The following is a 27380-nucleotide window of genomic DNA, read 5'->3' on the forward strand; positions in this document are numbered from 1 at the left end:
TGGCACAGCTGTGACTCCTCAAGGCCCATCCTTCCTCTTAAGGGTGAATCCAGGCCAGTGAAGCAGCTCAGTCTGCTGGTTCCTGGGAGCTGAGTGAGGGCAGTGGTGACCTGAAGGTGCCGGGGGTGGATCCCTGGCAGGCACCCTCCAGCTGCGTCACGTGCAGGGTCTGGGGCTGCCCTGCCCCACATGGGAGCAACTATCGAGAGGGCAGGAGCACAGGCTGCAATGCCAACTCCCTGCGTGGAGAGAGCAGCCCTCTGCCTCCTCCTCCTCTTTCTCCTTCTCCTCCTCCTCGCCCTCCTCCTCCTCCTCAGCTCCCAGCCTCCCCAGCCGGGCATTGCACAGCGCAGCACATGGCTTTCGGAGAGCACTGACAACTTGCAGCACCCCAGTGCTGGTGTGCGTTGGTGGAAGCTACTGGAAGGAGAGGACTGGTCACATCCCCACGCTCCATTTGCCTCCTCTGCCTCCCACAGCAGCACTCTCTTGGTGCCAGGAGCTCCATGATGGAGCTGCTCCTGCTGGTGCTGCCCTCGCTGCTCTGCGCTGCCACAGGTACGTGGGTGAGGCCACTGCTGGAAGTGGGGAGGGCCGTGGACCGTCTGCTGGGGGGCAGGAGAGGGGGTTTTCATGGGCAGCTGTGTCCCAGTGTTCGGGTGCAGAGCCCAGCACAAACACGGCGATGCCTGCAAAGCGCCGTGCTGCACGGAAGAAGAATGCTGGGCTCAAGGAGCGTTTTCTGTGCTGCCGCTGATGCTGCTCTCTTCGCTGTGCTCCTGCCCAGACTCCCACGTACCGCAACCCCATGGACACGTAACCCCAGAAACTACCGCAGGTTGTGCCTCTGCCTCTTAGTTGGGAGAAAGCGAGCATGGAGCAGAGCAGGGGAGGTGCAGGGCAGTGCTAATGCTGCGGTCGGACAGGGGACGGAGCAGTGGACAAAACCATACGAAAACCAGGTGCTTTTGTGGGGAGCTAGGAAGGGGTACGCCAAGCATCCAGGCATTCTGTGGTATTTCTGTCAAGGCTGATTTGTTGTGCTTTGCTTTTGTCGATGGCAACGCAAACCATTCCTTCCCCAACGGCCCGTGGGAGGGGAGGGTCGGCCTCTGTCTGATGTGCAGTTAATTATCGGGGCAGCCCTGACAGCCGCGCTGGGGGCACAGCTCAGCCAGCAGCAGCGCTGGGTCTCAGCGCCGGTGGGATGCTGGGATGCTCAGCATGGGATGGCCGCATCCTGGGCAGCACCAGCAGTGATGTGCTGGCAGCAGCCCTGGGCTTTCCTTGAGGATAGAGGTGATGTAGATGTAAGTCAAGCTGCTTTGCTGCGTGGGTTAGCTCCTAGAGTTTTTACCTTCTGGAAATGAATGTACTGAAGTGACTTGGGAAACTGCTCTGAGTTCAGGGAAGGCAGAGCAGGGCTTTGGTTTGGTTTTGAAATGAGTGGGCTCCCAGCAGAAAGCTCTCAACCCGTCCCTCTGGCACTCACATGCAGTCCCACAGAGCTGCATAAGACCCTGGGATGACGCTGCATGATGAGGAAGAACGTGGTGTGTATGGACTGGGGCTGAGAAATTGGCCTCAGCTGGGCTGCCCCCCCCAGCAGCACTCTTTGGCTTTGTGCTCTATTTTGATCGCAGCCGTTTTATGGGGCTGCGTGGGCTGCGTTTACAGGCCTGTGTGGCCCTGCAGGGATGCAGCAAATGCCAAGATTGGCCCCGGCTAAATTTGGCTGCTTCCTCTCAAGGCTGCCTTTTCCCAGAGCCAGGCAGGGGGTACACGAGCAGTGCCCGCTTTTCTTTGTCCACTTGTTTCACTTTTTGCCCATCTCTCCCCATTTGCCTGATTTCTCCCTCATACTGTAACCGGTTCCTCCAGCCCCAGGTTGGTTAGTGCAGAGCAGATCCCGGGGCCAGGGAGCATCAGTTCCACTGCGACCTCCGCTTCCTTCAAAAGCAGCATCTGCCTCTGTTTATGTGTGTCAATATATATGTGGATAAACTCTTCTCTCGCGGTATTTACATAGCTCCATATGCAAACACTCTCTGCTGTGGGGACCGTGAGGTCCTTCTGCCATGTCTCTGCAGTGTGGGGCTCCCTGGGTCCTGTTTTGAGACAGGTCAGCACAGGAGCAGCTCCTGCACCTCACCATGACCAGCATGGGACAGTGAGGCTGCAACCAGCCGTGGGATGCTGCTCTCCCCCTCTCTTGCTTAGGGCTGGTGGTGAAGGCAGAGTGCTTGCTGACGAGCGTGTGTGCACAAGTGAGACAAACTGCTTTTAATTATAGCATGCCCCATTAGCCATTAATAGGCTGACAGCTGAAGGAAATGTTGAGCGACAGGCTGGGCCCTGAAAGCAGCCCTGCTCCCTCCTGATTCCTGCCTGCTGCCACTTCCCGGTTCCTGATCAAAGCAGGTGTGGAAACGTTTAGCTGGATCTGAGGCATGCCTCTGCCAGGGATAATTGCAGGATGCTAATGAACAGAGCCCCGGAGCTGAGTACCTCAATGGCTCTGACACAAGGGGCTCTGCAGAAAGGGAGCCTGAAGCAGCCATGCGCTGTGGTGAGACAGAGGGCTGGGTGTGTGGGCTGGGGTAAGGCACAGGGAGAATGTCTGTCCATGGAGGAATGTCTGCCTGTGGGAGAGTGTCTGCTCTGGGCATCAGGGAGACCCACAGGGAGCAGAGCCCTTTGCTGAGGGTTGGCAGATGGCACATGAACAGGTGGGAACACAGCAGGATTCAGCCCCCAGAGTACTGAGCATCCCCTCTTCCCTCTGCAGAGCCTCTTCCCACTCCCTCCAGTGATGGGTACGTGTGTCCCCTGGGGCAGTTTCCCTGTGGTAATCTCTCGGTCTGCCTGCCCCAGGCCCTGCACTGCAACGGGGTGGACGACTGCAACAACGGCGCTGATGAGGAGAACTGTGGTAATTAGCAAGACCCTAGGAAGGTGGGGTGTCCCTGGGCTGGAAATGCCAAGAACTGGGATGATGAGAGCATTTAGGGCAGAGCTGCAGCCTTCCCTGTGAGCGATAGCAATGGCAGGAATCATGGACCATGGCGCCCTGGTTCTGGTGCTGTAATGCATGCCCACTTAGCAGCTCCCCTGTTTGGGACTCTCCTGCTGCAGTCCTCAGGGTTGTGTGGACTGTCTGCAGAGACAGAGGAATGGGAGGTTCTGTGCCAGCTGTTGGGGCACACGGCTGCAGCAGATGTAAGGAAACAAAGTGAATTCCCTTCTTTGCACAATATGCTGTGCCACTGGGGGGCTCTTCGCTCAGGGTTGCTGGAAAGCAGAATGTAAAAGAGCCAGAGATTGGGCAAACACGCTGCTGGGAGCTGTGGGTGCAGCGCCTGGCACAGGACAGGCTTGGTGGGATGAGAGAAAGAGTGGAAGGAAACGTTCATTGGGGTTGCATTTGGATGCACATAACATGGCCAGATGGAGCTAGCTCTGCTTCACACAGCCATGGGGCTGGAGCCAGCCTGTTGCCTTCTTCCTTCCCCACACCCTGCCTGGGGCTGTGGGGTTCTGCACCCACCATGCAGAGTTGCTGGGCACTGTGGGATGCAGCCGTGCCTGACAGCACTCCTGCCCACAGTGGACACCACGGGCTGGCTGGGGGTGCTGGGCGACATGCTGGCTGGGAACATCTGGACAGAGGACGAGGCGGACACGTGCTGTAAGCCACCTTCAGGACTGCCTTCCCATCCCCTCCCCACCACATGGGCCCCCATTGCCCCCTCAGCACATCCCCTCTGGTCCCGCAGTGCTGGAGATGTTCCCGGAGCAGTGCCGATGCTGGGGAAGGGCCGTGGACTGCACTGCACAGAACCTCAGCGCTGTGCCCAGGCTGTCCCCCAATGTGACACAGCTGTGAGTACCACAGGGCTCCCCCCATCCCAGCACTGCCAGGCCGGGGGCTGCCAGCACCACTGATCCCCCAGTGCCTCTCACATACATGACATGAGAGCAGGGAAGGGGGGGAAAGCATGAAAATTCTCACCTGGAGAGCAATTAGCAGGATTGTGTTAATTAACAGCAGCTGCCTTGCAACACATTCCTATTTCAGGGAAAGGGAGAGTCAGGGCTTTCTTGTCCTCCTGTTTTTTCTCTCTGGCTCTGAATTTGATTTTTAAATTATTTTTTTTATTAGGTCTCTTTTTTGTGTTTTTTTGTTTGTTTTTTCTTCTCCTCTCACTTTGCTGATAGGGACCTAAAGAGAAATAAAATCCACACTCTGCTGGACAACCAGTTCGCTGGGTGCTGGAGCCTGAGGAAGCTGTGAGTACTGCCTGTTCTGTCCCATGGGGTTGCACAGGGGAATGGAGTGGCTCTGCTCTGCTCCTCATCTCTATCATTTGCTCCTCCTGTTCCAGGGCTGCAGGTCCCCAGCAGACATGGGGCACGTCCTTATTTCCTGGGGACCTGCAAGCCCTCAGAATCCCTTAGAAAGCAACTCTCTCTCAATCTGCTTTCTGTTTTGTTGTTGTTGTGCTTTTGTGGTTTTTTGTTGTTTTTTTTTTTTAATAGATTCTTGCAGAACAACAAGATCCGTGTCATCTCACCCAAGGCATTTGCTGGACTTTCTCAGCTTAGGATGTTGTAAGTAAGAAAGGCTGCGTGATGAGGCCTGGGGGAGAGGGGCCATGGGATGCAGCTCCTCACGCACAGCACAGCTGCTCCTGTGAGAATTGCACCGAGCTGCTGTTGGCTGGAGTGGAGTGGGGGGAGAGAGAAGGGCAGAGCAGGGGCACCTCCAGCTCCCCCAGCTCCAGCTGTGCTCTCCTCAGCCCAATTTTCTCTGAGCCGGCCCTGCGCTGGCACTGACCAGGGAGTGTCCCAGGCATTGGCAGTGGGGGCTGTGAGCAGCCCCATCAAGGCAGGAGGAAAATGCCTCTCCTGCTCTGTCCGCAGGTTCCTCAGTCACAACAGGATCTCCCAGCTGCTGCCCCGCACGTTTGAGGACCTGAACCGTCTTGAGTGGCTGTGAGTTCCCTGCTGCTCCCGGCTTCCTCGTGTGCATCGTGACCGTATTTCCTTGGGGGTGGCAGCCCAAAGCCCTGGGGGGGATATGGGGTGGAGCAGAGATGCTGGGCTCGTGGCTCTGTGGTGGGAGCCAAGCGCTTCTCTCCTGCAGGGAAGAAGCTGCTCCTGCTGGGCTGCAGAGGGCAGTGGGTGTGCACAGTGCTGGGCACGGTGCAGGGCACTCTCAGGACCGCAGCTCTGTGTGAGACCTTCCCAACGTGAAGTCAGTTTGCAGGTCCAACCCCCCCTCCAAAAGTGCTTAAACAAAAAGGACAGCCTGTACCATTCGGTCCTGTTTGCTCTCTAAGGCTGCATTTGGTCAGAGCTGGGGTGCAGAGGCTGCTCTGCACGGTGTCCCCTTCCCCCCCCCTCCCCGCATGCAGGGCTGCTCCCAGCTTCCTTCCCGATGTGCCACAGGACCGGCTCAGCTGTCCCTTAAATCAAAGAGGGGAAACAACAACGAACAGCTCATGCAGGGTGGTCTGTGGAGCACACAAACCAGAGGACTTCAGAGAAGTCAGGCACAGCCCCGAATTCCCTGAATGGTGTTTAATTTATCATTGTTTCACAGCAGAAGAGACGAAAAATCCAGCAGAGCCTGACTGTGAGGGAATCCAGGCTCTGCAGCTGGATCTAACGCTTCAGCTTGGCCAGGAGCTGAGGGGAGGGGATGGGATGGGGCAGCCCCCAGCCCGGGGATGGGGCCGTGGGACAGGCTCCCAGTGCTCTGTGTGCTGCCAGAGTCCCTTCCCTGCTTTCACCTCTCCTTCCTCTCACCCCCAGGATACTGGACAACAACAGGATTGCCCGGATCACCCCTGCTACATTCTCAGGGCTGAGGTCGCTGTACTTCCTGTGAGTCCTGGGGAGCCACTGTGGGTCACCTCGGTGCCTCCTGCACTGCTTGGCCATGCCCCAGCTCTGGGCTTTCTGGGCTCGGCCAAGGATGCTGTGCCCCCACTCTTTCCCCAGGGATGCCCTCCCACTGCACTGCCAGCAGCTGTCGGGGGCAGGGTGGTGCTGGAGGTGGGACCCCAGCCTTGGCCAGCCATTGTCTCTTGTGCTGCATGTTTGTACAGAAGGCAGGCTCAAGCCAAGCATTGCTTATGAGGCCCATTTCCAAGTGGAAGAAAAGGATAACTCTCGTTGCGACTGCCATAAAAGTAATCTTGCAGTCACTTAAACATGATTGCAATGCCTCCTCCACCTCCACAGACCGCTGTGCAGATCAGAAACTCTGGCAGCAGCCTGGAGTCAGTGTTAGGGGAGAAGTTCTGGCTGTCTGAATGGAAAAAAAAATCACAGAATCACAGCAATGTGTGTGTGAGCACACATGCACATATGTATGCTCACGTATATCTGGCTGCTTTAAGCTGTAATCCCTGAGCACATAGCTGCAAGGGAAGAGCCTCAGCTATTGCTGCTGCTGTGGGTTTGCACATCTCTACTGGAGATGTCTGGGCTGGAATTAGTTGTAAAAGGCCCAAAATGGGGTGTGGGTGCGTGGTGCTGAGGGGGCTGTGGCCAGGGCTGGGAGCTACCAGGAGTTCTGGGGGTCTGGTGCTGGGTGACTGGGACAGCGAGCACCGCAGAGGTGGGGATGGTTGGGGCTGTGGGGCTGGGGAAGGGCTCTGGGCAGGAGGTGCTGTGCCCCCAGAGCTCTGTGATGCCTGGTTGGCACCCCGTGTCCCAGCTCTGTTCCCAAAGCTGTGTGTTCCCACGTTGCGGGCAGTGGAGCAGCTCAGTGACGCAGCATGTTTATCATTCTGCCTTTTTTTAACAAATCAAACAAACTAATAAACTGCGGTCACAAGAAGTGCACTAAGAAACACTGCACGCAGGCATGTGCAAAGGGGTTGAAAAAATGTCAGAGGGATTCTGGGCTATAAATCTGCATTTACTGCCTTCACCCTCGGGTTGCTCACTGCTGGCTCCATGCACCTTTCTCCCTGGGCTGCACCCATTCACTCGCTGGCTGTGACCCCTACCCATTACATCCCAGGGAAGGTGAACAGAACTCTGCACTGCAGTTAAGCTGCATGCACCAGGTGTTTGCCTGCATGAACTGCTTCGTGCTTTGACACGGGAACAGGGGTGCAAGGATCCATCAGTCAGGGAGGTGCTGCCAGCCCTGAGCTCATCTGGGTACCACTGTGAGGAGCGCTGTGGTCGAGCCAGGCACCAGCAGAAAGCCTTCATGGTGTGCCATGTGGCCCAGTGTTAGCAGCAGGCTGCATCCTGTGTGCGTGGGCTGCACTGCAACCCTATTTTTCCCTGCTGCCTCCCCCTCAGGTACATGCTGAACAACTCCCTGGCCAAGATACCCGATGGTTCCCTCTGCGTGGAGACACCAAAGCTGAGCTGGCTGTGAGTACCTGACTGGGGCAGCTGGGATCTGGGTTCTGCTCCTGGGGGCACTGGGATGGGGCTGGGGAAGCAGCAGTGTGATTGCATTCCCTGCAGGGAGCTGGAAGGGAACAGGATCCAGGCGGTGCGTGGGGCCGTATTCCAGAAGTGCCGTGAGCTCACTGTGCTGTGAGTACTTTAGGGGTCCCCCTTCCCACTGTTGGTGCATGGAGGTGGGTGATGAGCAGTGCTCAGCGGGGACCCTGCTCTGCTCCGGGCTGTGTCCCAGGTGAATGGTTCCACTCTGTTTTTGTAAGCAGCACTGGTACTGCAGTCAGCTTTGCAGACTTGGCCAGCATTGCTCTCCAGAGCCTTTTGTATGGCTGGATACCCAGCGGGGCAGGGAGCTGCAGGCAGGGGCTGCTGTGATCCACGGGGTCAGAGGCAGGGCACTGCATGGAAAAAGTTGCTTGTGGTGCACAAGCAGCAGGGCCTGCAGCCAGCTCTGAGCCTCCTGCTGGCATCCAGAGCCCCTAAAAATATCCCCAAGGAGCACATAAAGCTCATATGCTGGCTCCGTATGTCAGGGAGTGACAAGCTCTGTTTAGTCCCCTCCTGCCCAGGGCTGAGCAGTGCTCCAGGCTCCCATGCAGGTGCCACCCTGGAGCCAATGAAAGCAAAGAATTCACCTTTGCCCCAGCCCACCCCCTCCTCCTGGGCAGAGCTTTGAACAGTGCTCTCTGCTCCCTTTGGGCTCCCTCATGCTGCCCACTTTCTGGTCCTGCTGTCACCATTCTCAGAAGAGGGGAAGAGCCGCTGTCTCATGGTCAGAAGGAGATGCAGGTGTGATGAAAGTCCCCTGTGCGTTTTGTTCAGTCCTTGGGGACAGGCCTGGGTTCTCCCTGACCTCCTCTCCCACATCCATGATGGAGGTGATAGCAATGGGACAAAGGGAAATGATTTTAAACTTGAGGAGGGAAGGTTTAGAGTAGATGTGAGGAGAAAGTTCTTCACAGACAGTGTGGTGAGGTGCTAGAACAGGCTGCCCAGAGAGGCTACAGATGCCCCATTCCTGGAGGTGTTCAGAACAGGTAGGACAGAGCCCTGGGCAGCCTGGTCTAGTACCAGATCAGGAGGTTGGTGGCCTTGCCTGTGGCCTGGGCATCGGAACTTGATGACCCTCGGGTGCCCCTGCAGCATCTCGAGTGCTCACAGCCAGCCCTGTGCTGGGGTATGCTCACGGAATGCATGTGGACAATGCTGCATCTGTGCTTTCCCTTCCTCCTGGCCCAGGATCCTGCGTAGAAACAGACTCCGGTGGATCCAGAGTGGGGCGTTCTCTGGGCTGAGCAGGCTGGTGGAGCTGTGAGTGCATGGCTGCTGTGCCCCTGAGCCCTGGGCTGCGGCCCTCACTCATGTGGGTTCCCCCCTGCCTCCCTAAGCACTGCTCTGCTCCACGTAGTGACCTGTCCTGCAATGGGTTGGATGAGCTCCCACCATCTCTGTTCCACAGCCTGGCTGCCCTGCAGCAGCTGTGAGTATGGCACTCTGCTTGCCTGCATCAGGGCTGTGTGCTGCCCTGGGGTGGGGAGCTCTGAGGAAGAGCCGGGAACACGGCTCCCTGCCCTTGTTTCCAGCTCCTGCAAATGCATCCAGGGGGAGGAACAGCGGCACCTTGTTTCCTTCTAGGAACATCTCCTACAATCCTCTGAAAGAGATTTGCCCCAGCCAGTTTGAGAGCCTGCCCCAGCTGCTGTCCCTGTGAGTCCCGCAGCACCCCAGCCCTGCAGTGCCGCAGTGGGCCCACACCCAGCAGCAGCACCCAGCCCTGCCTTCATCCTGCAGGAGCCTGGAGGGGCTGGAGATCCCCAACATCCACAATGTGACCTTCCGTGGGCTGTCCAACCTCTCCCACATGTGAGTGCAGAGGGAAGGGGCGCCCCAAGCCAAGAAACCTCCTCCTGGAGCAGAGGGGATGGCACGCAGAGCTGTGTGCCCCAGAGTGCATGCTGTGCAAGGGTGCCGTGCAGCCCTGGGCACAGGTGGGGTGGGAAGGGTGGGCCCTGCTGACTGAGGTGGGTACAGGAAGCCAGGGTTAAGCAACCTCATTCGAGCTCCTTTGCTTGTGCATGAGCTAATGGCCTGAGAGCTGCAGAGATGTGCAGACAGGGTGGGCATGGTGGCAGTGCAGCCGAGGAGCCAGCTGTGAGTGCTTTGCCAGGAGGAAAAAAAAAAAAATCATTAATTTTCTGCAGATGCACGTTTTAGAGTACCTGTAATGAAAGTCAACTGTACATCTTCCTTTCTGTAATTGGTCTGTTTGGACTGCAAATGTGGTACATTTTCTACCTGACTTACTAATAAGCAATCTTTTCTCTCCTTTTATCTATAATTAAGCAGAAATGAGCCTTGCATGTCAGTTTTGTAGTAATTTTCTAATGTGGAGTTTTGCTAAGCTTACATGGAATTGCTTTTCTAAGGCTTGAAAAGATTAATCTGAAATAACATGCAGGGGAAAAAATTTGAATCCCTGCTAATGGAAGCTGAGAGACTCAAAAAAGGGATTAATTTTTTAAATGTTTGTGAGAATCACAGGCTGAAGGAAAGCACTCTGTATTTATTAGCCAGCAGTGCAGAACAGGCACAGGTTTAAGTGTGTGGCACTTGATCCAGGAAAGCACAGGGGTGCCTCCGGGCTGTTTTGTAAAGGATTCAGGCTGCTTTTGTGTCCAAAGCAAATTGCGGTGGCTGTGCAAACCACAAGCCCTCTCGTGCTCTGCAAATCCCTCTCTAGAAGAGGGTTACCAGGTACTCCTGTCTTCCAGCGGAGGCTCTAAGGCAGTTGGCTGCAGTGTGAGGGTCCGACTGGCTCTTCATCTAGATGGGGAGTAGTATCCCAGCAGGGCAGGCAGGGCTGGGAGAAGGATGGCTGTGCAATGGCCGAGGCAGCAGCCAGGATCACCCTCCTTGCAGCTACTTCAAGAAGTTCCAGTACTGCAGCTCTGCGCCCCACGTGCGCAGCTGCAAACCCAACACCGACGGCATCTCCTCCTTTGAGCACCTGCTGGCCAACATCATCCTGCGCGTCTTCGTCTGGGTCATCGCCTGCGTCACCTGCCTGGGCAACCTCTGCGTCATCTGCATGCGGTCCTGCGTGGTCACAGAGAGCAGCGCGCACACCATGGCCATCAAATCCCTGTGCTGTGAGCCGGGGGCGGCCAGGGGCTGCGGGGGCACTGATGCCATGGGTGCTGCTGAGCGCGGTGCCTCCTCCTCATGGTGCTTTGTCTCCCTCCAGGTGCGGATGGCCTGATGGGCATCTATCTTTTTGTCATTGGTGCCTTTGACCTGAAGTATGCGGGAGAATACAACCGGCACGCGCAGGGCTGGATGGCCAGCGTGCCGTGCCAGCTGGTGGGCAGCCTGGCCATGCTGTCCTCTGAGGTGTCCGTGCTGCTGCTCACCTACATGACCCTGGAGAAATACTTCTCCATCGTGTTCCCCTTCAGCTACCGCAGAGCCAGCAGGAAGCAGACAGCCTCAGTGCTGGCTGCCATCTGGTTGCTGGGCCTCTCGCTCAGCGTCGTGCCGCTGTGCTGCAAGGAGTCCTTTGGCAACTACTATGGGAGGAACGGGGTGTGCTTCCCGCTGCAGTCTGAGCTGGGTGAGCGGCCCAGTGCCAGGGGCTTCTCCACCACCATCTACCTGGGTGAGGCCCTGGGTAGGGATGGGGATGGGGAGAGCGGGGTGCGGGGTCAGGGCAAGCTGAAGCTACAGTGGTGTCTCCTCTCTTCCCACTGCTGGAAGTGGGCTGCTCTGCTCCTAGTCTATCAGACACGCTCAGAGCAAAGTTTCTCCCTGTCTCCAGGCTTGAACCTCGCAGCTTTCATCACCATTGTCTTTGCCTACACTGGCATGTTCTACTCGATCCGCATCACCACCTGCAGAACAGCGGAGAGCAGTGTCTGCCCCCGGGAAGTGGCCATCGCCAAGCGCTTCTTCTTCATCGTCTTCACTGATGCTCTCTGCTGGATCCCCATCTTTCTGCTCAAGCTGCTCTCCCTGCTGCAGGTGGAAATTCCAGGTGAGGTCTCGGAGTCTGCTGCTACCCACCCCCATTCCCGGCTATGGGCCTCTTGGGGTGGGTGCTGTCAAGTCTGGGTGCCCCCCCACCCACATGTGGGCTGTGAGGGGAAGAGGGGGGGAGCACCACTCATCCCTGGCTGAGCCCTGGCAGAGGGCAGCAGTCATGAACCTCCACCGTGTGTGGGGTGCTCCCCCCTGGGGGAGGCTGGCTGCCTGATGGCATTTCCTGGTTGGAGCAGGCACCGTCACATCCTGGGTGGTCATCTTCATCCTGCCCATCAACAGCGCACTCAACCCCATCCTCTACACCATCACTACAGCTCCCTTCCAGGAGAAGGTGAAGGGCTGTCTGCACGCCCGGCGCCCAGAGCTGAGCTCCCGGCAGAGCTTCATGCTGGTGGTGCTATAGGCAGGCAACGCCTGGCACCACCAGCACACCGAGCATTCGCTGCACGACTCAGCCCTGCGGGCATCTTCACAGCTGCTCTCAGGTTTGGCTGCATTCTGTGACCCAGAGATGCGACCCCGATGTCTCCACAGCACTGCATCACAGCACTGCATTACCGCGCTGCTCAGCTCTGCAATGGGGCATCAGCTCACAGCACCCACTCACCACCAGGGTTCCTGCATCAGCCAGCAGCTATTGTTAGTACTTTATTAATTACACGGATAGGAAGAGCAGCCCCAATCCAAGTCAAACAATCTGTTGCATTGCGTATGATACAAAACGAGAAATAGCCCCTTAAATACAAAATACACATCTTTTAAGTGAGCATCACCTGGTGCTGAGCTCTACCGTCCGCAGTTATATATTAATATTCCAACTGTACAAGTATTTATATAGGAAAAAAAGAAACATTTTTTAAAAAAATCAGGAGAAAAATCACTCCCTCAAGAAGTTATGTATTTTATATATATATATATATATAAACAGAATGCAGACTGGGTCATTTTTATTTTCTTTTTAACCAAAAGAGAGACAGACATGATTTGTTATGGCAAAACTGGCACTGGGAATTGCTCCCACCTGTGGGTCGTGTTGCCTTCCAGTTGGAACGACGTCAAGTAACTTGGGTCCCTGCCTAAAGGAGAAACCAGGTCAGTTCTGGGCATTGCAGGAAGAAGGAAGGGCTGGGAAGGGGAAGCCAAGCTCCTTGCAGGGGGTGCTGGGGCAGCTCTGCGCTCCTGTGGGGCACAAGCTCTGCTGCCTGCAGTTGCCCAGAGAGACGTGAATCCACCGTGCCTGTTTACTGCAGTGCACAGGAGGCGTACGAAGCCTGGCTCTAGCAGTTGGGTTATCACCATTTGCTTGCTTTAGTGGAAGCAGATGCTGCATGATCAGCTCCTCTCACCCCTCTCTGGTAGGGGTGCACTGAGACCCTCCAGCTGTAAGCTGGGAGCTGCAGTGCTGGGCACATCCTGCTTCCACACATCTTGCTCCACTGCCTCAGCCCCCTTGTATCGCTGCTCCTTCATTAGCTTCCCTCCAGCTGCTCTGGGTTTCTAGCCTTGTCCACCCCCTGTCCAACTGCCTGACACTGGTGTGGAAGGATGGCACCTGGCTTGGAAGCACGTCCATCCAGCCCCCACTGCAATGCAGTGCACAGGGGCGTCTTTCAGTTGAAGAAGTCCAAGGCAGTGGATCAGACAGCTTTATCCTTCGTCTCCTATGAAATTTAGCACCAAAGGTAATAGCAGTAGATTCCTTCTGCCACTTGACAATGGTTGTCAGTAAATGGATCTATAGATATCTATGTAGTCCTCTCCTCCAATAAGAGCATCCTTCAGCAAACAGGTTCCCAGCCCAGCTCCCTGCCTGTCCCCACACTGGGTGACACTGCACATGCACGCTTGTCCTCTCACCACCCAGTCCTCACCTCCTCACACAGCACTGTGATCTCTGGCCTTGGCTCCACCTGCCCCCTCAGCTCCCACCCCTCTGCTGCCTCCTGCTTTGCTCCACACACCCTCACCCGGAGCAGCTCCTGGTCCAGCTCATTCTGGGCCATTGGGCATCACCCCAAAGCCCCCTCTCTTCTCCAGGGGCAAGCAAGATGCTCTTATCCATCTCTCCTACACAGCCCCTTGGGACACAGCTCCATCGCTGCCGGCAGCCAGCCCTGTAGCATGCATGGGACAGGACAAATGAGCAGCAGCAGGTGTGGGGGGTCCAGCTGCCCCTGTCCCTCCAAGGGATGGTGGCAAACGGCCCTGCAGGGGGAGCAGAGAAGGGCCACGCACACATAGGGCAGCCTGTGGCTCTCTGTTGGGGGGCCAGGCCCAGGTTAAAAGGAAGCATATAAATATGTGCCCATCTTAGTGGCATGTCAGCTTCTCACTCCCCTCCGAGTGTCCCAGCCCCATTGGCTGCAAGTCCGTGGTCTGACAGGATGCAGCACCTTCCCAGCTCCTCAGATCTTGGTCTCAGGGCCATTTGGACTCAGTGCTGGGAAAGAATCTCGGATCCTCACCAGCTCCATGGCACAGAGGTGCCCAAAGACTTTGTTGTACCACTCCGGCGATCGGCCCCTGGGAAAGGGAGCAAGGCAGGACAATGGGTAAACGGGCAGGGCAGGCCACAAGCAGCACCTTGTTTCTTGCTAGCTGTGATGGCCTATGGTGAACAAGGACAATATGGCAGCAAAAGGAGCATGTCCTCCCCCCTCATCACTATGGGCACACAGCAAAACGCAGGAACAGCTCCCACACCCCCACCAACGTGCACGGATGCAGAACAGCAGTGATCCCAAGGGTTTCTCGTACCTGAGGTCAGCCCTGCAGATGTGCGTCACTTTGGAGCGTCCCATGGCGCTGGGCTCGATGAGATACTGCGAGGTCAGCACCACGGCTTTAACACCTCCCTCCACCTGCAGCTTGTCGTGCTCCACCGAGATGGAGATGAGCAGGCAGGCTCCTCGTGGCAGGTCTGTGCGCCAGCACCTGCACACAGAGCAGCACTCAGCCCTGGGCTGCACCACTCCACGCAGGGAAGGCACCACACGGGGCTGGGAGAGCCCACGCAGCCAGCCACACCAACCAGCAACACCCTCCAGCTCCGGTCCCACCTGCCCTCACCTGAGCACCACGCAGTCCCTGCGTGGGTGAGGCGCCATGCTGTCCGTCACATAGTGATACACCTCCATGTCCTTGTCCAGAGCCTCCACCACCTTGCTCTGAAGCAGGTCCTCGTCCCAGAGGTGACGCTCCCGCAGCACCCGCTGCAGCACCGTGCAGGGAGGGGCCTCGACCTCCGTGGAGACCTTCCACAAGCGCAGGGGGTGCCCGTCCCCAACCTGCTGGGGCCAAAGGAAGGGTCAGGCAGGCTGTTCTGGGAGCCCATCCACCAGTCCCCAAGCAGTTCCACTGATGGGTCCCACTGCCGTGGAACAGCACCATGGGACAGAAGAGTTGCGTAGGGTGGTGGAGAAGGGTAAATAGAGATGTGATGGGCTCTGAATATAGAGCACGCTCTACCTCTGAGCTGCCCCCCTCCAGCCAGGGCAGGGACCACCGACTCCCTCCCTGCAGAAGGGAATGGGCACCAAGGGCTCATCAGGCGACCACAGGACCTGTAGCTCGCAGTGGTTACTTTGCACCCAAATCACCTTGTAAATCCAAAGATCCCATTTGCAGTAACATTCACCTTTTTGCAGGAGAGCTCCGTGTTGAGGGGTCCTGGGGTGCTCAGCCATCCCTTGAATTTCTCTGATGACTCTTTGAGCAGGTTCCGGACACTCTGCTCAAAGTAGGAGTGCAAATCCTTGCCTTCCCCTTGACTCATAAATTCAGACAGGGGGTGGGGGTAAGCATCTGCTGACATGTAAGAGCTGCTCAGCTGGAGCAAGATGTCATGGGAGACCTGCAAAGCAAGAGTGCACAGCTCATCAGGCTGGGAGTGATCCTGAGCAGCCAGAAAACCACAGCTCCTCATTGAAGGAGGTGAGAAGGACAGATGCGACCTCCCTGGGCACACTTCCTGTGACCGGCTCCACAGTGAACAGGGCTCTGCTGGCCCCGTGATGCCCCAGGCTGACCCTGTGGGTGCCCTCCCCTCACCCTGCACTGACCCCACAGACCCAGGAGGGCAGCACCAAACTGAGTGCACCACAGCCACCCACCTGGAAGAGCTTCTTGCAGTCAGTGATCATGTGGGAGAGCCCCTGTGTTGCAGCCATGTTCTCATTCAGGTCCTTCTGGTCAGGCTTCCCCATAGTGCCTCTCCTGTGCATCACCCTGTGGATGGCACGAGCTGAGAGCAGGCACCAAAGCCCAGCCCCAACTCACACCACCCCCAGCCCTGTAACGCAGAGCAGATCAGCAGGAGCAGAGCCCTTACCTTGGTGAGGTGCTCTCCCTCTTGGACACGTTGAGATGGAAGAGTGAGGGGGCCAGGCACACAGCCAGGTTTCCAGCAGTCATCTGGTTCTCCTCGGCAGAGGCAATGTCACTCAGGAAGTAGAGCAGGGTCTGCAGCACCTCACGGTTCTCATCCGGCATCAGGATGATGGCAGCCTGCACTGCCTGCAGCTGCTGCTCCTTTGGCACAACTGAGGGCAGCGCCTGCAGTCAGCACTCTGTCCTAACTTTAATGGACCTCCACCCTCCCCCTCCCCGGGAGCAGAGAGCTGCCTGTCCCCCCGCACAGCCCGTGCCTTACACTGATAGATCTGCAGGAAGGTGTCGGTGAGCTTGCTGGTGAAGATGGGCTCCGGCAGGTCACGGAAATATTGCTTCAGCAGGTCTGCCACGTCGTACGCTGACTGCCCCTTGTAGTTAACGTTGTCAGGGCTGGTTTCATTCATGTGACGGAGCACCTGGATCCTAGACTTCACTCCTGATTTACGGAAAATGCCAACCTGCCGGGAGGGAGCGGGAACATGCTGGGATGCCAGCTGAGTCCCTACCCAGCTCCTCACCCCCTACCCCACACCACCACACAGCACAGGTATGGGATGGCTGCGATGACCCCACAGACATGAATATCCCACAGAGAGCCTTGCTCTCCCCCTTCCCTACTTCCAAGTGCTGCAAGAAGTAAATGAACTGCTTGCCGTTCACTTTTTTTTCCCCAACTACAGCACTGCAGACAGCAGCTGCCCATGCTCAGAGCCCCCCAGCGCCCACAGCTGCAGCATCACCTGGTCCAAGCACTGGCTGCGGATGTAACGCATCGCCTGCTGGATGCTTTGCGGCAGCGGCTGCCCCGTCCTCTGCACATTGATGATGGGTGGCACCCCAAAGACTGACTTGTCCCTGTAGTCAGGGACTTTGCTCCGCTTCATGAACTTGGGCACAGTCCTGCAGGGTGGGATGGAGAGGTGGTCAGGGCAGCCCAATAGCTGCCTCGGCAGCAATATCCCCAGGGCTCCATCCCAGCTCCCTCCCCAGCAGCTCACCACGTCCAGGTTTGTTTGTGAGGCACAGAGTACTTCTCCATGATAGCTGTGAGCCGCAGCAAGGAGCACTTCTGGAGCAGGTTGAGCTGAGCAGAGGACTGGCGATTGATCTCCAGCGAGGCAGAGTTCAGGCTGGGCCGGTGGGAGTTCTGGAAGCTGTGCCAGCGCAGCTTTCTGAGGGGAAAGGCAGGCGTTCAGAGCCTTCCCTCCAGCACCTGAGCTTGGTATAAGCACTGCAGCAGCCAGGCTGAACCAAGCCAGCCCAGCACCAGCCCAAGTGCCACAAGGGATGCTTCCTACTCCTCACAGAATAAGCAGGGACAGTGCCAGAGCACAGAGACACAGAGCGAGGTATTTTATCTGCTTAAAGGACCACTCCCATCCCGACACTCTTGCCACATCAGCATCCTCCCACCTGCACACTGGCAGAACTGCAGGAGGGCAGGGGCGCTGGGAAATGCACTAGCAGGAACACCTGCTTGCTCCTGAGCTGCATTCCCGAGCCCAGCAGGACATAAAGGGCATCCCCAACTCACGAGAAAAGCCACCTCCATACATTCCTCTTTGCCCTGCTCAGGAGCACACTGCCCTCCAGCATCAACCCCGCAGGCTTGGGAAATCCGCAGAACTCAGCAGTGCCGGGAGAATCTCTCAGAGAAAGCACGAGGGAGCGCCAGCACAGCGAGAGGGAGCGCTGCCCTCCGCGAGAGCCGCCACCAGCCGCCGCCAGCCGGCCCGCTACGGACAGCGCCGCGCATGGGGAGCAGCAGCGCAGTGCGGCCGCCAGGGGGCAGCCGCGAGTCGCGCCCGCAGCCCGCAGCCCCGCTACCTGCACGGCCGGGTGAGCGACGCTCCCACGCCCGAGTCGCGGCGCTCCCGCATCTCCAGCTCTTCGGCCTCGTTCAGGGAGTTGCCCGTGCTGTCAAAGTCACTGGCAGAGGTGCCGACGTCTGACATGGAGCGCTCCTCAAGGTGCAGGTTGGAGGGGAAGGTGGGCTCCCCTCCCGAGTCTGTCTCCTCTTCCTCCTCCTCCTCCTCCTCCTCCTCGCCCCCTTCTTCCCCCACCAGTTCGGGGGAGACGGCTTTATACCAGAGCTCCACTTTCTGCTGCAGCCCCCACATGTGCTGCAGGATATCGTCCAGGTTCTCGTAGGTCACCTCCTCATCTCCCTTGCAGAGATCCTCAGCGCTGCCAAACTCGGGCACGTTGTCGTACACGCTCACCCGGCTGCCCAGGGAGCTGCAGGAACCGCGGCGGCGGCAGGCAAAGCCCTGCGGGGAGGAGGAGCCCTCCACACCGCTGCTGCTGCCACAGCCCCCCAGCAGACCCCCAGGTTTGGCTCCCGGCTTCCAGCTGCTCAAGGAGCCGCTGCCGAGGGGGCACAAGCTCTCAATGGAGAGGGATTTGGGGAAGGTGCCCGGCTTGTGGTCCCTGGGAACATAGACCAGGCAGTCCCCACGGCACGCCTGCCGGTGCTGGCATTGTCCTGCAGCCCAGTCACCACTGGGCTCTGTGGCTGTCTGACAGGCCTCCAGGTGGAGCCCGCTCCGTTTTGGGTCAGAGCCCACCTTGCCTCTGCCTGAGCCCACCAAGCGGTTAGTCCTGTATGACACTGAGAAGAAGTGTTTTTTGCCATGGAAAGAGGCAGATACTCCTCTTTTAGGAGAGTTGGCCTTGGTGGCTGAGAGGTCCCCATTATTCTTTGTGCAGTCCCAGCCAGGATTGGCCGCAACACCGCTGCATGGAACATCCTTCTCATCTGGGCCAGCTTTCTCTTTGTCCTTCCTTCGGAGCGACTCAATCCTCTTCAGGAAGCTGCGAGATCTCCTCTTCTTTGGTTTCTCCTTGGAACCTTCGCCGTGGTTCAAGGGCTGCTTGGCCAAGGAGCAGCTGCTGGGGCTGCAGGTGGGCTGGGAGACAGCAGCACCGTGGCCGGGGGACAGGTCAGGTGGTGTGGCTGTGACACAGAGTGTGCTGCCCATGCTGGTGCTGCTGTGAAGGGACACAGCCTCCGGGTTGGTGCTGAGGTCAGTGAGGACGCTCTCATGGCTGGACGCCTGCCGCACGCTGGAGGTGGGGACCTCAGAGGCCTGGGAGAGAACATCAGCAGAGCCCACCCGGGACCACCTCTTGCTGTCCCGCTGGAAAGCCCACCGGTCACTGATGGCGCACAGGTCCTCGTCCTCAGAGTCTTCATTCTGTGGGAGGCAGAGCAGAGGGGAACATCAGACCAGGGACACTCAGAGTGTCCTTCACCCTGCTCTGCAGGGACGAGCTCCCGAACTGTGGACACAGCATTCTCCCCGTTATGCACACAAGGAGGCCACTCCAACCCTTCTGCGGCAGGGCTCAGGGAGCACAAGGAGCGGTTGAGCCCGAGCTCAAGTGCTGGGCTAGGCAGTGAAGAAGTAGAAACATTCTTGCACTACCTCAGAACAGCTCCCAGGCAGTAACTGCATCTACAACAGCAAAACACTTGCCCATGGAAGCTGTGTGGGCACAGCCCACCCCAGCAGCCCTCGGCCTCTCCCAGCAGCTGTCCATTTCCCTGTGCCTCTTCCACACTGAGCCCCGCCACCCCGCTGCTGCTGCAACAGCTGCACCGCAACCAGCTCCAGCACAGCCCCTTCCCCTCCTGCTGCTTTGTGCTCCGGAGAAGGGGATCCGGACATGGGAACAATGTCCCCATGTGGTGGCCTTCCTGCCATTCTGCTGGGCAGGTGGGGGTCCTGGGCGCTGGGCCATGGTGCCCCAGCTGTGTAGAGCCCACCTGGGATGTGTGTGGTGATGATAGGGGCAGGGACTGGCTGCACCCTTTGGGGGGGGACAGCCCCTCCACAGCGAGGGGGCAGGAGAGAATCCTCCCAGAGATGGCAGGAGAGAAGTGATGGTGAAGGAGGTGCAAGAAAGGGCCAAGAAGTTCTGTGACCCCAGGTCTGTGCACTGCAGGAGTCCCGGCTCCACACAGCAGCCCCAAGGCTGCTGTCACCACCACCACAGTGGCAGAGGCCAGCCGTTCTCACCCTGCTTGATGAACCACCGTTACCAGGAGCACCAGGAGTTGTGGGGCAGAGCCAGCATGGGCACACAAGGGCAGTCAGCAGCTCCCCAGCTGCACTCTTCCTTGCAGCAGGGACAAGGGGAGCGAGCACCGTGTGTAGCTGCGTGCACCGACCCAGGGGAAGCACCAAAAAACACAACAGGCTTGCTGCTCCACGCATCCCCTTGAGAGTCCTGCACTCACCTGTTTACGCTGAAAGTGGACTTCCAGCTTCATGGAGGCACATGTGTTCAGGGTCATCAGCCTCCTGCAAGAAAACAAGAGACGCTGTACCCCGGCTGTGGCTTCCTGCTCTGCTCACAGTGCTTTCTTTCTTTTTCCTTTTTCTTCTATTTTTTGTCTCAGAACTGTTGTGCCTGGTCACCTGTCACCCAGCAGCTGTGGCTCCAGGGATCAGGCAGACACGTAGAGCTGGAGCAGCTCCAAGCACAGCACACAGCTGTGGGCAGGCTCTCGAGCTGCACCCTGCCTGCAGAGAAGTCCAGGGGCCCTCTGCACCTCCTTCGCCCCAGCACAGGAGCCATCACATGAGCCCTTGGCACGGCAGCAGAGGAGTTTGAACCGCTCTGGCACGCTGGTGGCACGGGCACTTGGTTGTGGGCCAGCAGGGGTTTTGCCAGCGCAGCCATCAGAGCGGCACTCAGTGCTCAGTGCAGACAGCAGGACGTCCCAGCCGTGCCTCGGTGCCTGCAGCCCCCAGCACCATGTTTACTCTCACACAGCAGCAGCCCCAGCATCAAAGGGTACCCGGCTCCCTTGGCTCACAGCACTCTGGGCACGCCGGGGTGTGAAAGGACAAATGCAGGGGCAGGGAGGTCACCAAGCTGAAGCCAGCAGAGCAGCTCTGAGCAAGCTAGAGAGGAGTGTTGCCACCCCAGCCTGCCCTGAGCCCACCCCCGTGCCCCTCCACCTATCTCTCAACTACAGATTAAAGTCCTATTTCTTTACACAAGTGAACGAATCTCCAGTTCATTCATTTTATTTAGCACTCTGTAAACTCTTCTGCAAGCACTGCACAACTTCTGTTCCAGCTTGAAAATTGTGCACCTGCACATCCAACAACAAAAAAATCTTAGGCACACTTTACCAAAAATGTGATTAATGCCCCTTCTGTAATTCTGCTGAAAACTTCCAAACATGAGCACAGTTGTGCAGCTCATCCCCTGGGAGCAGAGGCATGTCACCCTATCCAGGCTGCTCATCACACCTATCTGCCTCCAGGACAGTGCTGAGAGAGCTCTGTGAACGAGCGATTACTCAGGGAGCAAAGTAACTTTGCAAAGCTATGACTATCATGGCTCAGAAACATGACTTCTGCTCAGAACTTAGCCTGTGCTCGGCTCGGGATGAAGGTGACCTGGAGTGCCCAGTGGCCACTTGAGAAGGTCTGCTGGGTACAGAAGCACCACAGCTTCGGAGATAACATCCATCAACTCAACAAGAGCGGCAGCCTGAGCTGGCAGCAGAGCACTGGCCTTGCCCTGTCCATGCAGTTGTTGGGAGCCATCCATGCAGGACAGGGACAACCTGCACCTGGCCCTCAGAGCAAAACGCCCTGTGAATGCCTGCAGCCTGCCAGGCAAAGACAAAAGGACACAAAAGCTCAAACAGGGGTGGGTGCTCACCCTGGCACTTCACAGCCTCCCCAGCCTGCACTGTGCACAGCACCATCAGCAGAAGATGAGCTCTGCAGCCAATGCAGGGCAACAAGCAGCCAGCAGCCGCCCTGCCCTGCACCTTGCTGCTCCCCAAAGCATGTCTGGAAGGCAACAGCTGTGCCAAGCACTGCTCAGCTTCCCAGCGTGGGGGCACAGACGTGGTGATGTGGCCCAAAAGCAAAAGCAGGGCTTAGTCACCTCCCTGCCAGTGTGACACACAGCCCGCCCGGACAGACAGACGTGGGTCCCTCCTGTCGGTGTCTGGTCATTCAGAGCTCATCTCTGAAATGCCACGCTGCTTCCTCTGCCAGAAAAAAAAAACCCAGTGGCATCTCTCAGAGCTATTTTCAACCCTGCACTGTGAGAGCAGCACGTCCTTGTGGGAAATGTCCTGGCTCCTATTGCCAGGCGCTGGGTGACCAACACCGCTCTGTTAGCAGGGCAGCCCTCGGAGCCATCAGAACAGCATTTACTCCAGGAATGGGCAGGAGTTTACAAGCACGATGTGAACCAGTGCTGCACTGCTGACAGCTCCTGAACACCCATAGCTCCCAAGGACCCGCACACAGGGCCAGCACACAGCACCTCTGCCCCACGCAGTGCCTCTCATTGCACGAACGCTCAGCAAATCCCTCGCTGCATGCCTGCTCTCTGTTGCAGGTGGCACAAACCCAATGACCGAGTGCAAATCTGTCTGCAGACAGAATTTCATCCACAGGCACTTTGACCTGGATCTGGCTCACACCATAAACCACACACAAACCAACACAGAGGTGAGGTTTCCAAACACCATTCTTGCAAAATCAAGCTACAAGATGTCCCTCCCCTATGGCTCTCCCCCCAGGACAACGTGTGCATGAAGCATGGCCCAGAGCAGCCAGGAGGAAGGAGAGGAGCTCAGGCAGTAAGGCCAGGTCTCCTTGCACCACTGCTCAGTGTCACAGCTCACCTCTCACCAATCCATTTTCAGCAGAGCTCCACAGCCTGGAGTTACCCACATGTAAAACTACAACAAGGCTCAAAAGTCAAACAAAAAGAACTTCTGGCTAATGTCTGTTCTCCTGAAGCTCTGCATGTTCACAACAAAACACAGTGCAGTTTCCCTGGCACCACAGTCCACCCAACACAGCAGCTGTGTGAAACACCCGCAGTCACTGCAGGACAGCAGGCAGCACCTGCAGGGCTCAGCTTGGCATTCTGCAGCCACCAGCGGCTTTGTGGAAACTTTACCTGCAGAGAGATTTGAGAGAATCCTTGTCCAGGAAACTGTGGTCTTTTTTCACAGCGCCGATGTCAAGAGGGAACAGCGAGTCTGGGGACAAAGGCAAGAGGTGGTCAGTAGGGCTCCAAGCAGCTCCACCACGGAGAGGTCAGAGCAGGAAGGGGCAAGCAGGGCGAGACAGAGGGCAGGAGCAGGGGGCATAGGGCAGCAGTGAGGGTGGCAAGCACCAGCCCAAAGAAAAGAAGACCTGTCAATGGCACTGACACCAGGAGCAGCCAATACAATGGCTTCCACCACTAGAAGGGAAGAGCAGCCCAGCAAGAAGGGCCCAGGTCCACAAAGTGAGAGAAAAGGGACCTGAGTGATGTTACCCCTGCATGGAGAACTTGGGCCATGGCAGGTTTTGGAGAGAGGCCACCCCCAACCAGTGCTTGATGGCCGTCTTGGTGCCCATAGAACACCACACCGAATGCACAGTGATCCCTCAGTGCCCCAGACTCCCTTTGTCCACTATTCCATCAGGGTCAAGAAAGCCTCTTGGCTCCACTGAGGAGAGCTGAGAGCTGCTAAGAAGCCTCCACCCCAAGAAAGCAGCACCAGTACAAGGCTGCACCAGTTCCAGAATCTTTTTCCATCTTTCCAAGTTCAAGTGAAGGCACTGTGTGCCTGGACTCCCCGGGCAGATCATTTTTGGGTGACGAGGTGCCCCAGGGTCTCCTCCAGCACTCACAGAGAGCTCAGGGATTGCTGCACAGGGATTGCTGGGCTGTGAGCTCACCTGGCTGCTGCAGCTGCTATGGAGTGCAATTACCAAAGGGTCACACAGACCTGCCGGCTGTGGGGAACAGAATGAAATGGCCGTAGGATGTGGAAAGCTTTGCTCAGAGGCTGGGGAGGGGGGGGGTTCGTTCACAGACCGCAGCAACCTCGGTCAGAACAGAGCCCTGGGGCCGGGCACAAACTGCAGGACCCGGGCAGCCACCGCACGTGGGGCCAGCCCATATAATAGGAATTTATAGAAATAGGAACCGGAGCCGAGGTGCAGCCGGTAAGGGCACTGGTACCTGGTGAGGCCGTGCAGTAAGGGCATCGCCTGGGCACAGCGGTGTCTGGATCACAACATGCACAGCAATGAGCGCCGTGCGGAGCGGGGGGGGGAGGGGGAGGCAGACAATGGTGGGCGGTGCGGCCCCACAGCCGCGCTTCCGCCGATTGTCGCGGCCGCCGGGCCGGGCTCCCTGCAGGCTCCCGCCGTGTGGGGCTGAGCTGCACACGAGTTCACCTGCAGCACGGCGTGTGCACGGCTGGGGGACGGGAGTGGGTCTGCAGGGCCTGGCAGAAGGCAGAGGGGCAGGACATAGCGCTCCCTGCGCTGCCCACGTTGGCCATTGGCACAGCCTGCTCACACCCAATGCTCGCACCCAATGCTCGCACCCCGACCCGCCCTGGCCCAACCAGGAGCCCTGGGATGTCCCCCACAGCCCTACAGCAGGGATGCCGTGTTCCCTCACCCCTCACCCAGGCACAGTGACCCTGCCCCAGACCAGGCTGGGCAGCTCTCACCTTCATAAAGCTGGGCATACTGCGGGAATCCCGCCGCTCGCAGCCAGTCGCAAGCCTTCTTGGCTTCAATTTCTGAAACAGAGCAAAGGAACAGTCTGAGCATCCAACTGGCAAAAGCAGCTCCCCACGCCGGGAGCCCAGCAGCCGTGTCACCAGAGCCCAGTTTTGTATGCACCAACCAGAAGGAGCACCAAGAACACCCGCTGCGAAGCAGGTGTGAGCGTGGTGCTGGCAGCAATGGGGCACTGTGGGCTCCCACCATACAGGACACCAAGCAGAAACTGCTCAGCTCTGGGTGCTCCACTAATGTGGGACAAACATAGCACAGGTGGGACAGGCCCATGGACACAGTTCTAATTCTAATTCCTGATGAGACACTTTGTTTCTAAACCCACCAAACCAAACAAAGCACTCTGCCAGGAGAGGGAGAGGAACATCTTTATTTTCAATACTTAATTCTGAGCCCATCAAAGCTTAGGGCTGGTCACTTCATGGAACTTTTGCAAACATCCTCCAGAGGAGTCTGCCAAAAGAACCTTTTCTTTCCCCTCCCACTTCCCCCATCTCTGACCACCCCCTCCTTTCTTTCCAGCTCGCTTTCACCCTGGCACACAGCACAGCCTGCTATAAGCACAGGCTCTCCAGCACAGAGGGGAACTGTAGCCACACTGGACCATGGGATGCAGACAGACAGCTTGCCCAGCCACCAGAGCCCCAATGGTTTCTACAACCCCTGCCCACCCCATCCCTGCTTCCTCATCCACGGTTCAGCTGTTCTCAGGCTGAGCCCATCCAAAGCCCAGCACAAAGTTCCGGGAAATTGCTCAGATTTACAGAACTTGAGGGAACGTGCAGCCAGAGAAAGCTGCTGTCTGGTGTCAGCAGTCCATCTGTCTGCTGAGGTTTACAGTTCTTGTCACAACAAACAGTTGACTTCAAATGTAGAAAATGTGACTGCAGCTCCAGATTTCTGCCCATCCCTCCCACAGAGGCTCAACCCAGAAAACACTGGGACTGAGCCTGATTCACCCAGAGTGCACGGCAGTGAAACTCTCCAATTTCATCACCATCTACTGACAGCCGCAGCTGAGAGCTCCTCTTGCACTTACAATCACAAAGATACTGCGCAAAAAAATTAAAAGGACAATCCAAGCAGTTCGGTTAAGGACAGAACCAAGGTAAAACCCCTGACCTGAATGCCTGAGGCAATTCAGGGAGGAGGTTTGGAACAAGCATCCAAATGTGGATCCAAACAGCTCAGCTGTGTGCTGAGTCCCAACAGGACTCAGTGGGGCTGAGATCCAGGGGTCTCTCTGCAGCCCCCATCCAAAGCCATGAGGTGGGTAACATTATGCCCTCACAGCGGGGAGCACTTTCAGACCGTTCTGATCACCTGTGTCCCTTCTTCATCCCACACAGCTCCTTCACAGCTGCCTCACCTCAACCTGCCTTCCCCCCCTGTCCCTCCTACCTTCAGAGCTGAGCCTCTGACCACAGCACCCAAAGAGTCAGGCGTCCCCTGTAGAGACGAGGAGCACAACCCTCCCAACGTGCTGCTGCCCCACAGGAACCCCCTGCCCACAGGAGGGGTTGGGTCTGGCACTTCCACCCCCTGAAGGAGACAGCAGAGGGAAGGGAAACCAGCAGCAGAGCGTGTGCCCGCCCAGCGCGCCGCAGCGCCCAGCTTACCCATGCCAGCAGCAGGACTGAGCTGGTAGAAGAGCATGACCGAGGCAGCGGAGGGTCTGTTCAGCTGTGCAGGTGGTGCAGGGATGCCGCAGCCCCTACCAACCCCCAGTGCTGGCAGGCAGATCCACAGCCTGCTGGGGCTCAGCACCCGCCCCGCTCCTCAGCCGCTTTTCAGCTTCGCCAGCTGCCTTCCCAACGCCCGCACAGAGCCCAGACCCCGTCCCACAGACTGGCACAGAAAAGGTTTCCAAGCGTCCCCGTCCCGGACAGAGCTGGCCGCCAGCTTCCTCCTCCCACCGCCCTTTCCACAGAAGTACTTTCCCAAGGAAGTGCAGGAAAGGATCTTTCCGAGCCTTGATAAGAATGGGCAGAAAACCACTCATACGAATGTCACAGGCGGCTTGTGAATGGCCCGCAGGGGAAGCAGCAGTGAGACTGTGGCCAAACTCTGTGACAGGGTCACCCACCACAAGCCATGCCTTCAGCCCTCCCCACCACCCCCAGCTGTGAGCTTCAGCCAAGGCACAGCAGGCTGAGAACCCCCAGCCAGCCATGGGCAGCTCGGCACCTTCCTGCAGCCCTGCTGGAAATCCCATCCCTGATTCTCCAGGGATGCACGCCTGCATGGGCAGAAATGTGCTGGTGGCCAGGAGCCATTGGAGCAGGGATGGGGACAGGTTCCCTACCGAGCTGCGTGCCTCTGCCGGTTCTCTGATGTCTAATACAGCTCATCCTCACAGCAGTCCGTGCAGAGGGTCTCCTTCCCTTCTTTTCTTAGCAAAGGGCTCTCACCAGCTTGTAGCAGCTTAATATCTTTGAGATCCGTCTTTCGAATGTGACGGAAATGATTGCATTCAAATTGTATGACAGGAGGAGCAGGCACACGGACAGCAAACTGCATAAACACAGCGTGCTCACTTCCTTCGGGGCAAGGTAAGAAGGAGCTGCACAGAGCTGCCCTCCTATCACCAGCAAACCCAGCTGGGAGGAAGCACACACAGCACGAGCAGGGCTCCTGCACAGAAAGGGCACAACAGATAACATGGAGTAGAGAAAGACAGCAGCACTTCCACCTTCAATGTCACAGATTTCTGGGGAAGAGAAAAAGGGCTGCCTTGTTCCTGTTATTTTTAGATGGGTTTCCTAAGAAGACTTGTGCAACCTTTCCCTTTCCCTGGGCGTGCATTACTCCAGCTGTCAGTAGCAGCAGCACTCCAACCTGCTGCCCAGCTTCACACAAATCTGACAGAGTAAAGACACAGAGCTGCTGGCGAGCTCCTTGGATGCAGCTGGACAGGCAGACAAACAGCCCCTTTATGGCTCC

General features: G+C 57.5%; 2 protein-coding genes across 7 annotated transcripts in view; one reads left to right on the plus strand and one right to left on the minus strand.

Annotated features, from left to right (window-relative positions):
- The first annotated feature begins 509 nt into the window (after positions 1-509).
- Positions 510-12357, plus strand: LOC122188234 (relaxin receptor 1-like). The gene is made up of 18 exons (XM_042886365.1): positions 510-558; positions 2789-2932; positions 3608-3688; positions 3777-3882; positions 4219-4290; positions 4540-4611; positions 4924-4995; positions 5818-5889; positions 7327-7401; positions 7498-7569; positions 8674-8745; positions 8843-8914; positions 9070-9141; positions 9226-9297; positions 10354-10583; positions 10679-11089; positions 11249-11464; positions 11706-12357. The coding sequence occupies exons 1-18, from the start codon at positions 510-512 to the stop codon at positions 11873-11875; spliced, it is 2130 nt and encodes a 709-aa protein (XP_042742299.1). The 3' UTR covers positions 11876-12357.
- STARD8 (StAR related lipid transfer domain containing 8) overlaps positions 12096-27380 on the minus strand; it is a 31089-nt gene continuing 15804 nt past the window's right edge. For 2 of the 6 annotated variants that reach the window (XM_042886378.1, XM_042886374.1), the window contains exons 2-14: positions 24368-24439; positions 22813-22894; positions 20108-20171; positions 17692-19061; positions 16863-17036; positions 16605-16764; positions 16124-16322; positions 15803-16013; positions 15585-15699; positions 15110-15325; positions 14542-14762; positions 14230-14406; positions 12096-13995 (exon numbers count right to left, since the gene is read on the minus strand). In XM_042886378.1, coding sequence (XP_042742312.1) covers positions 13878-13995; positions 14230-14406; positions 14542-14762; positions 15110-15325; positions 15585-15699; positions 15803-16013; positions 16124-16322; positions 16605-16764; positions 16863-17036; positions 17692-19061; positions 20108-20164 — 3018 coding nt within the window. In that variant the 5' untranslated portion in view covers positions 20165-20171; positions 22813-22894; positions 24368-24439 and the 3' untranslated portion in view covers positions 12096-13877. Of the gene's footprint in view, positions 13996-14229; positions 14407-14541; positions 14763-15109; positions 15326-15584; positions 15700-15802; positions 16014-16123; positions 16323-16604; positions 16765-16862; positions 17037-17691; positions 19062-20107; positions 20172-22812; positions 22895-24367; positions 24440-24546; positions 24590-26056; positions 26328-26742; positions 26894-27380 lie in introns of those variants that run through there. The other 4 variants (XM_042886375.1, XM_042886376.1, XM_042886379.1 and 1 more) reach the window with 4 other exon arrangements.

The sequence above is a fragment of the Lagopus leucura genome, unplaced genomic scaffold (genome assembly GCF_019238085.1).
Source record: "Lagopus leucura isolate 7727_CA_CO unplaced genomic scaffold, USGS_WTPT01 Super-Scaffold_100057, whole genome shotgun sequence".
In the NCBI taxonomy this organism is placed as follows: domain Eukaryota; kingdom Metazoa; phylum Chordata; class Aves; order Galliformes; family Phasianidae; genus Lagopus; species Lagopus leucura.

Coding starts and splice junctions, on each gene's coding strand:
- LOC122188234 (XM_042886365.1), top strand. CDS start 510: ATGGAGCTGCTCCTGCTGGTGCTGCCCTCGCTGCTCTGCGCTGCCACA. Junction 3,689..3,776: donor GGACGAGGCGGACACGTGCT/GTAAGCCACCTT, acceptor CTGGTCCCGCAG/TGCTGGAGATGTTCCCGGAG. Junction 11,090..11,248: donor CTCCACCACCATCTACCTGG/GTGAGGCCCTGG, acceptor CCCTGTCTCCAG/GCTTGAACCTCGCAGCTTTC.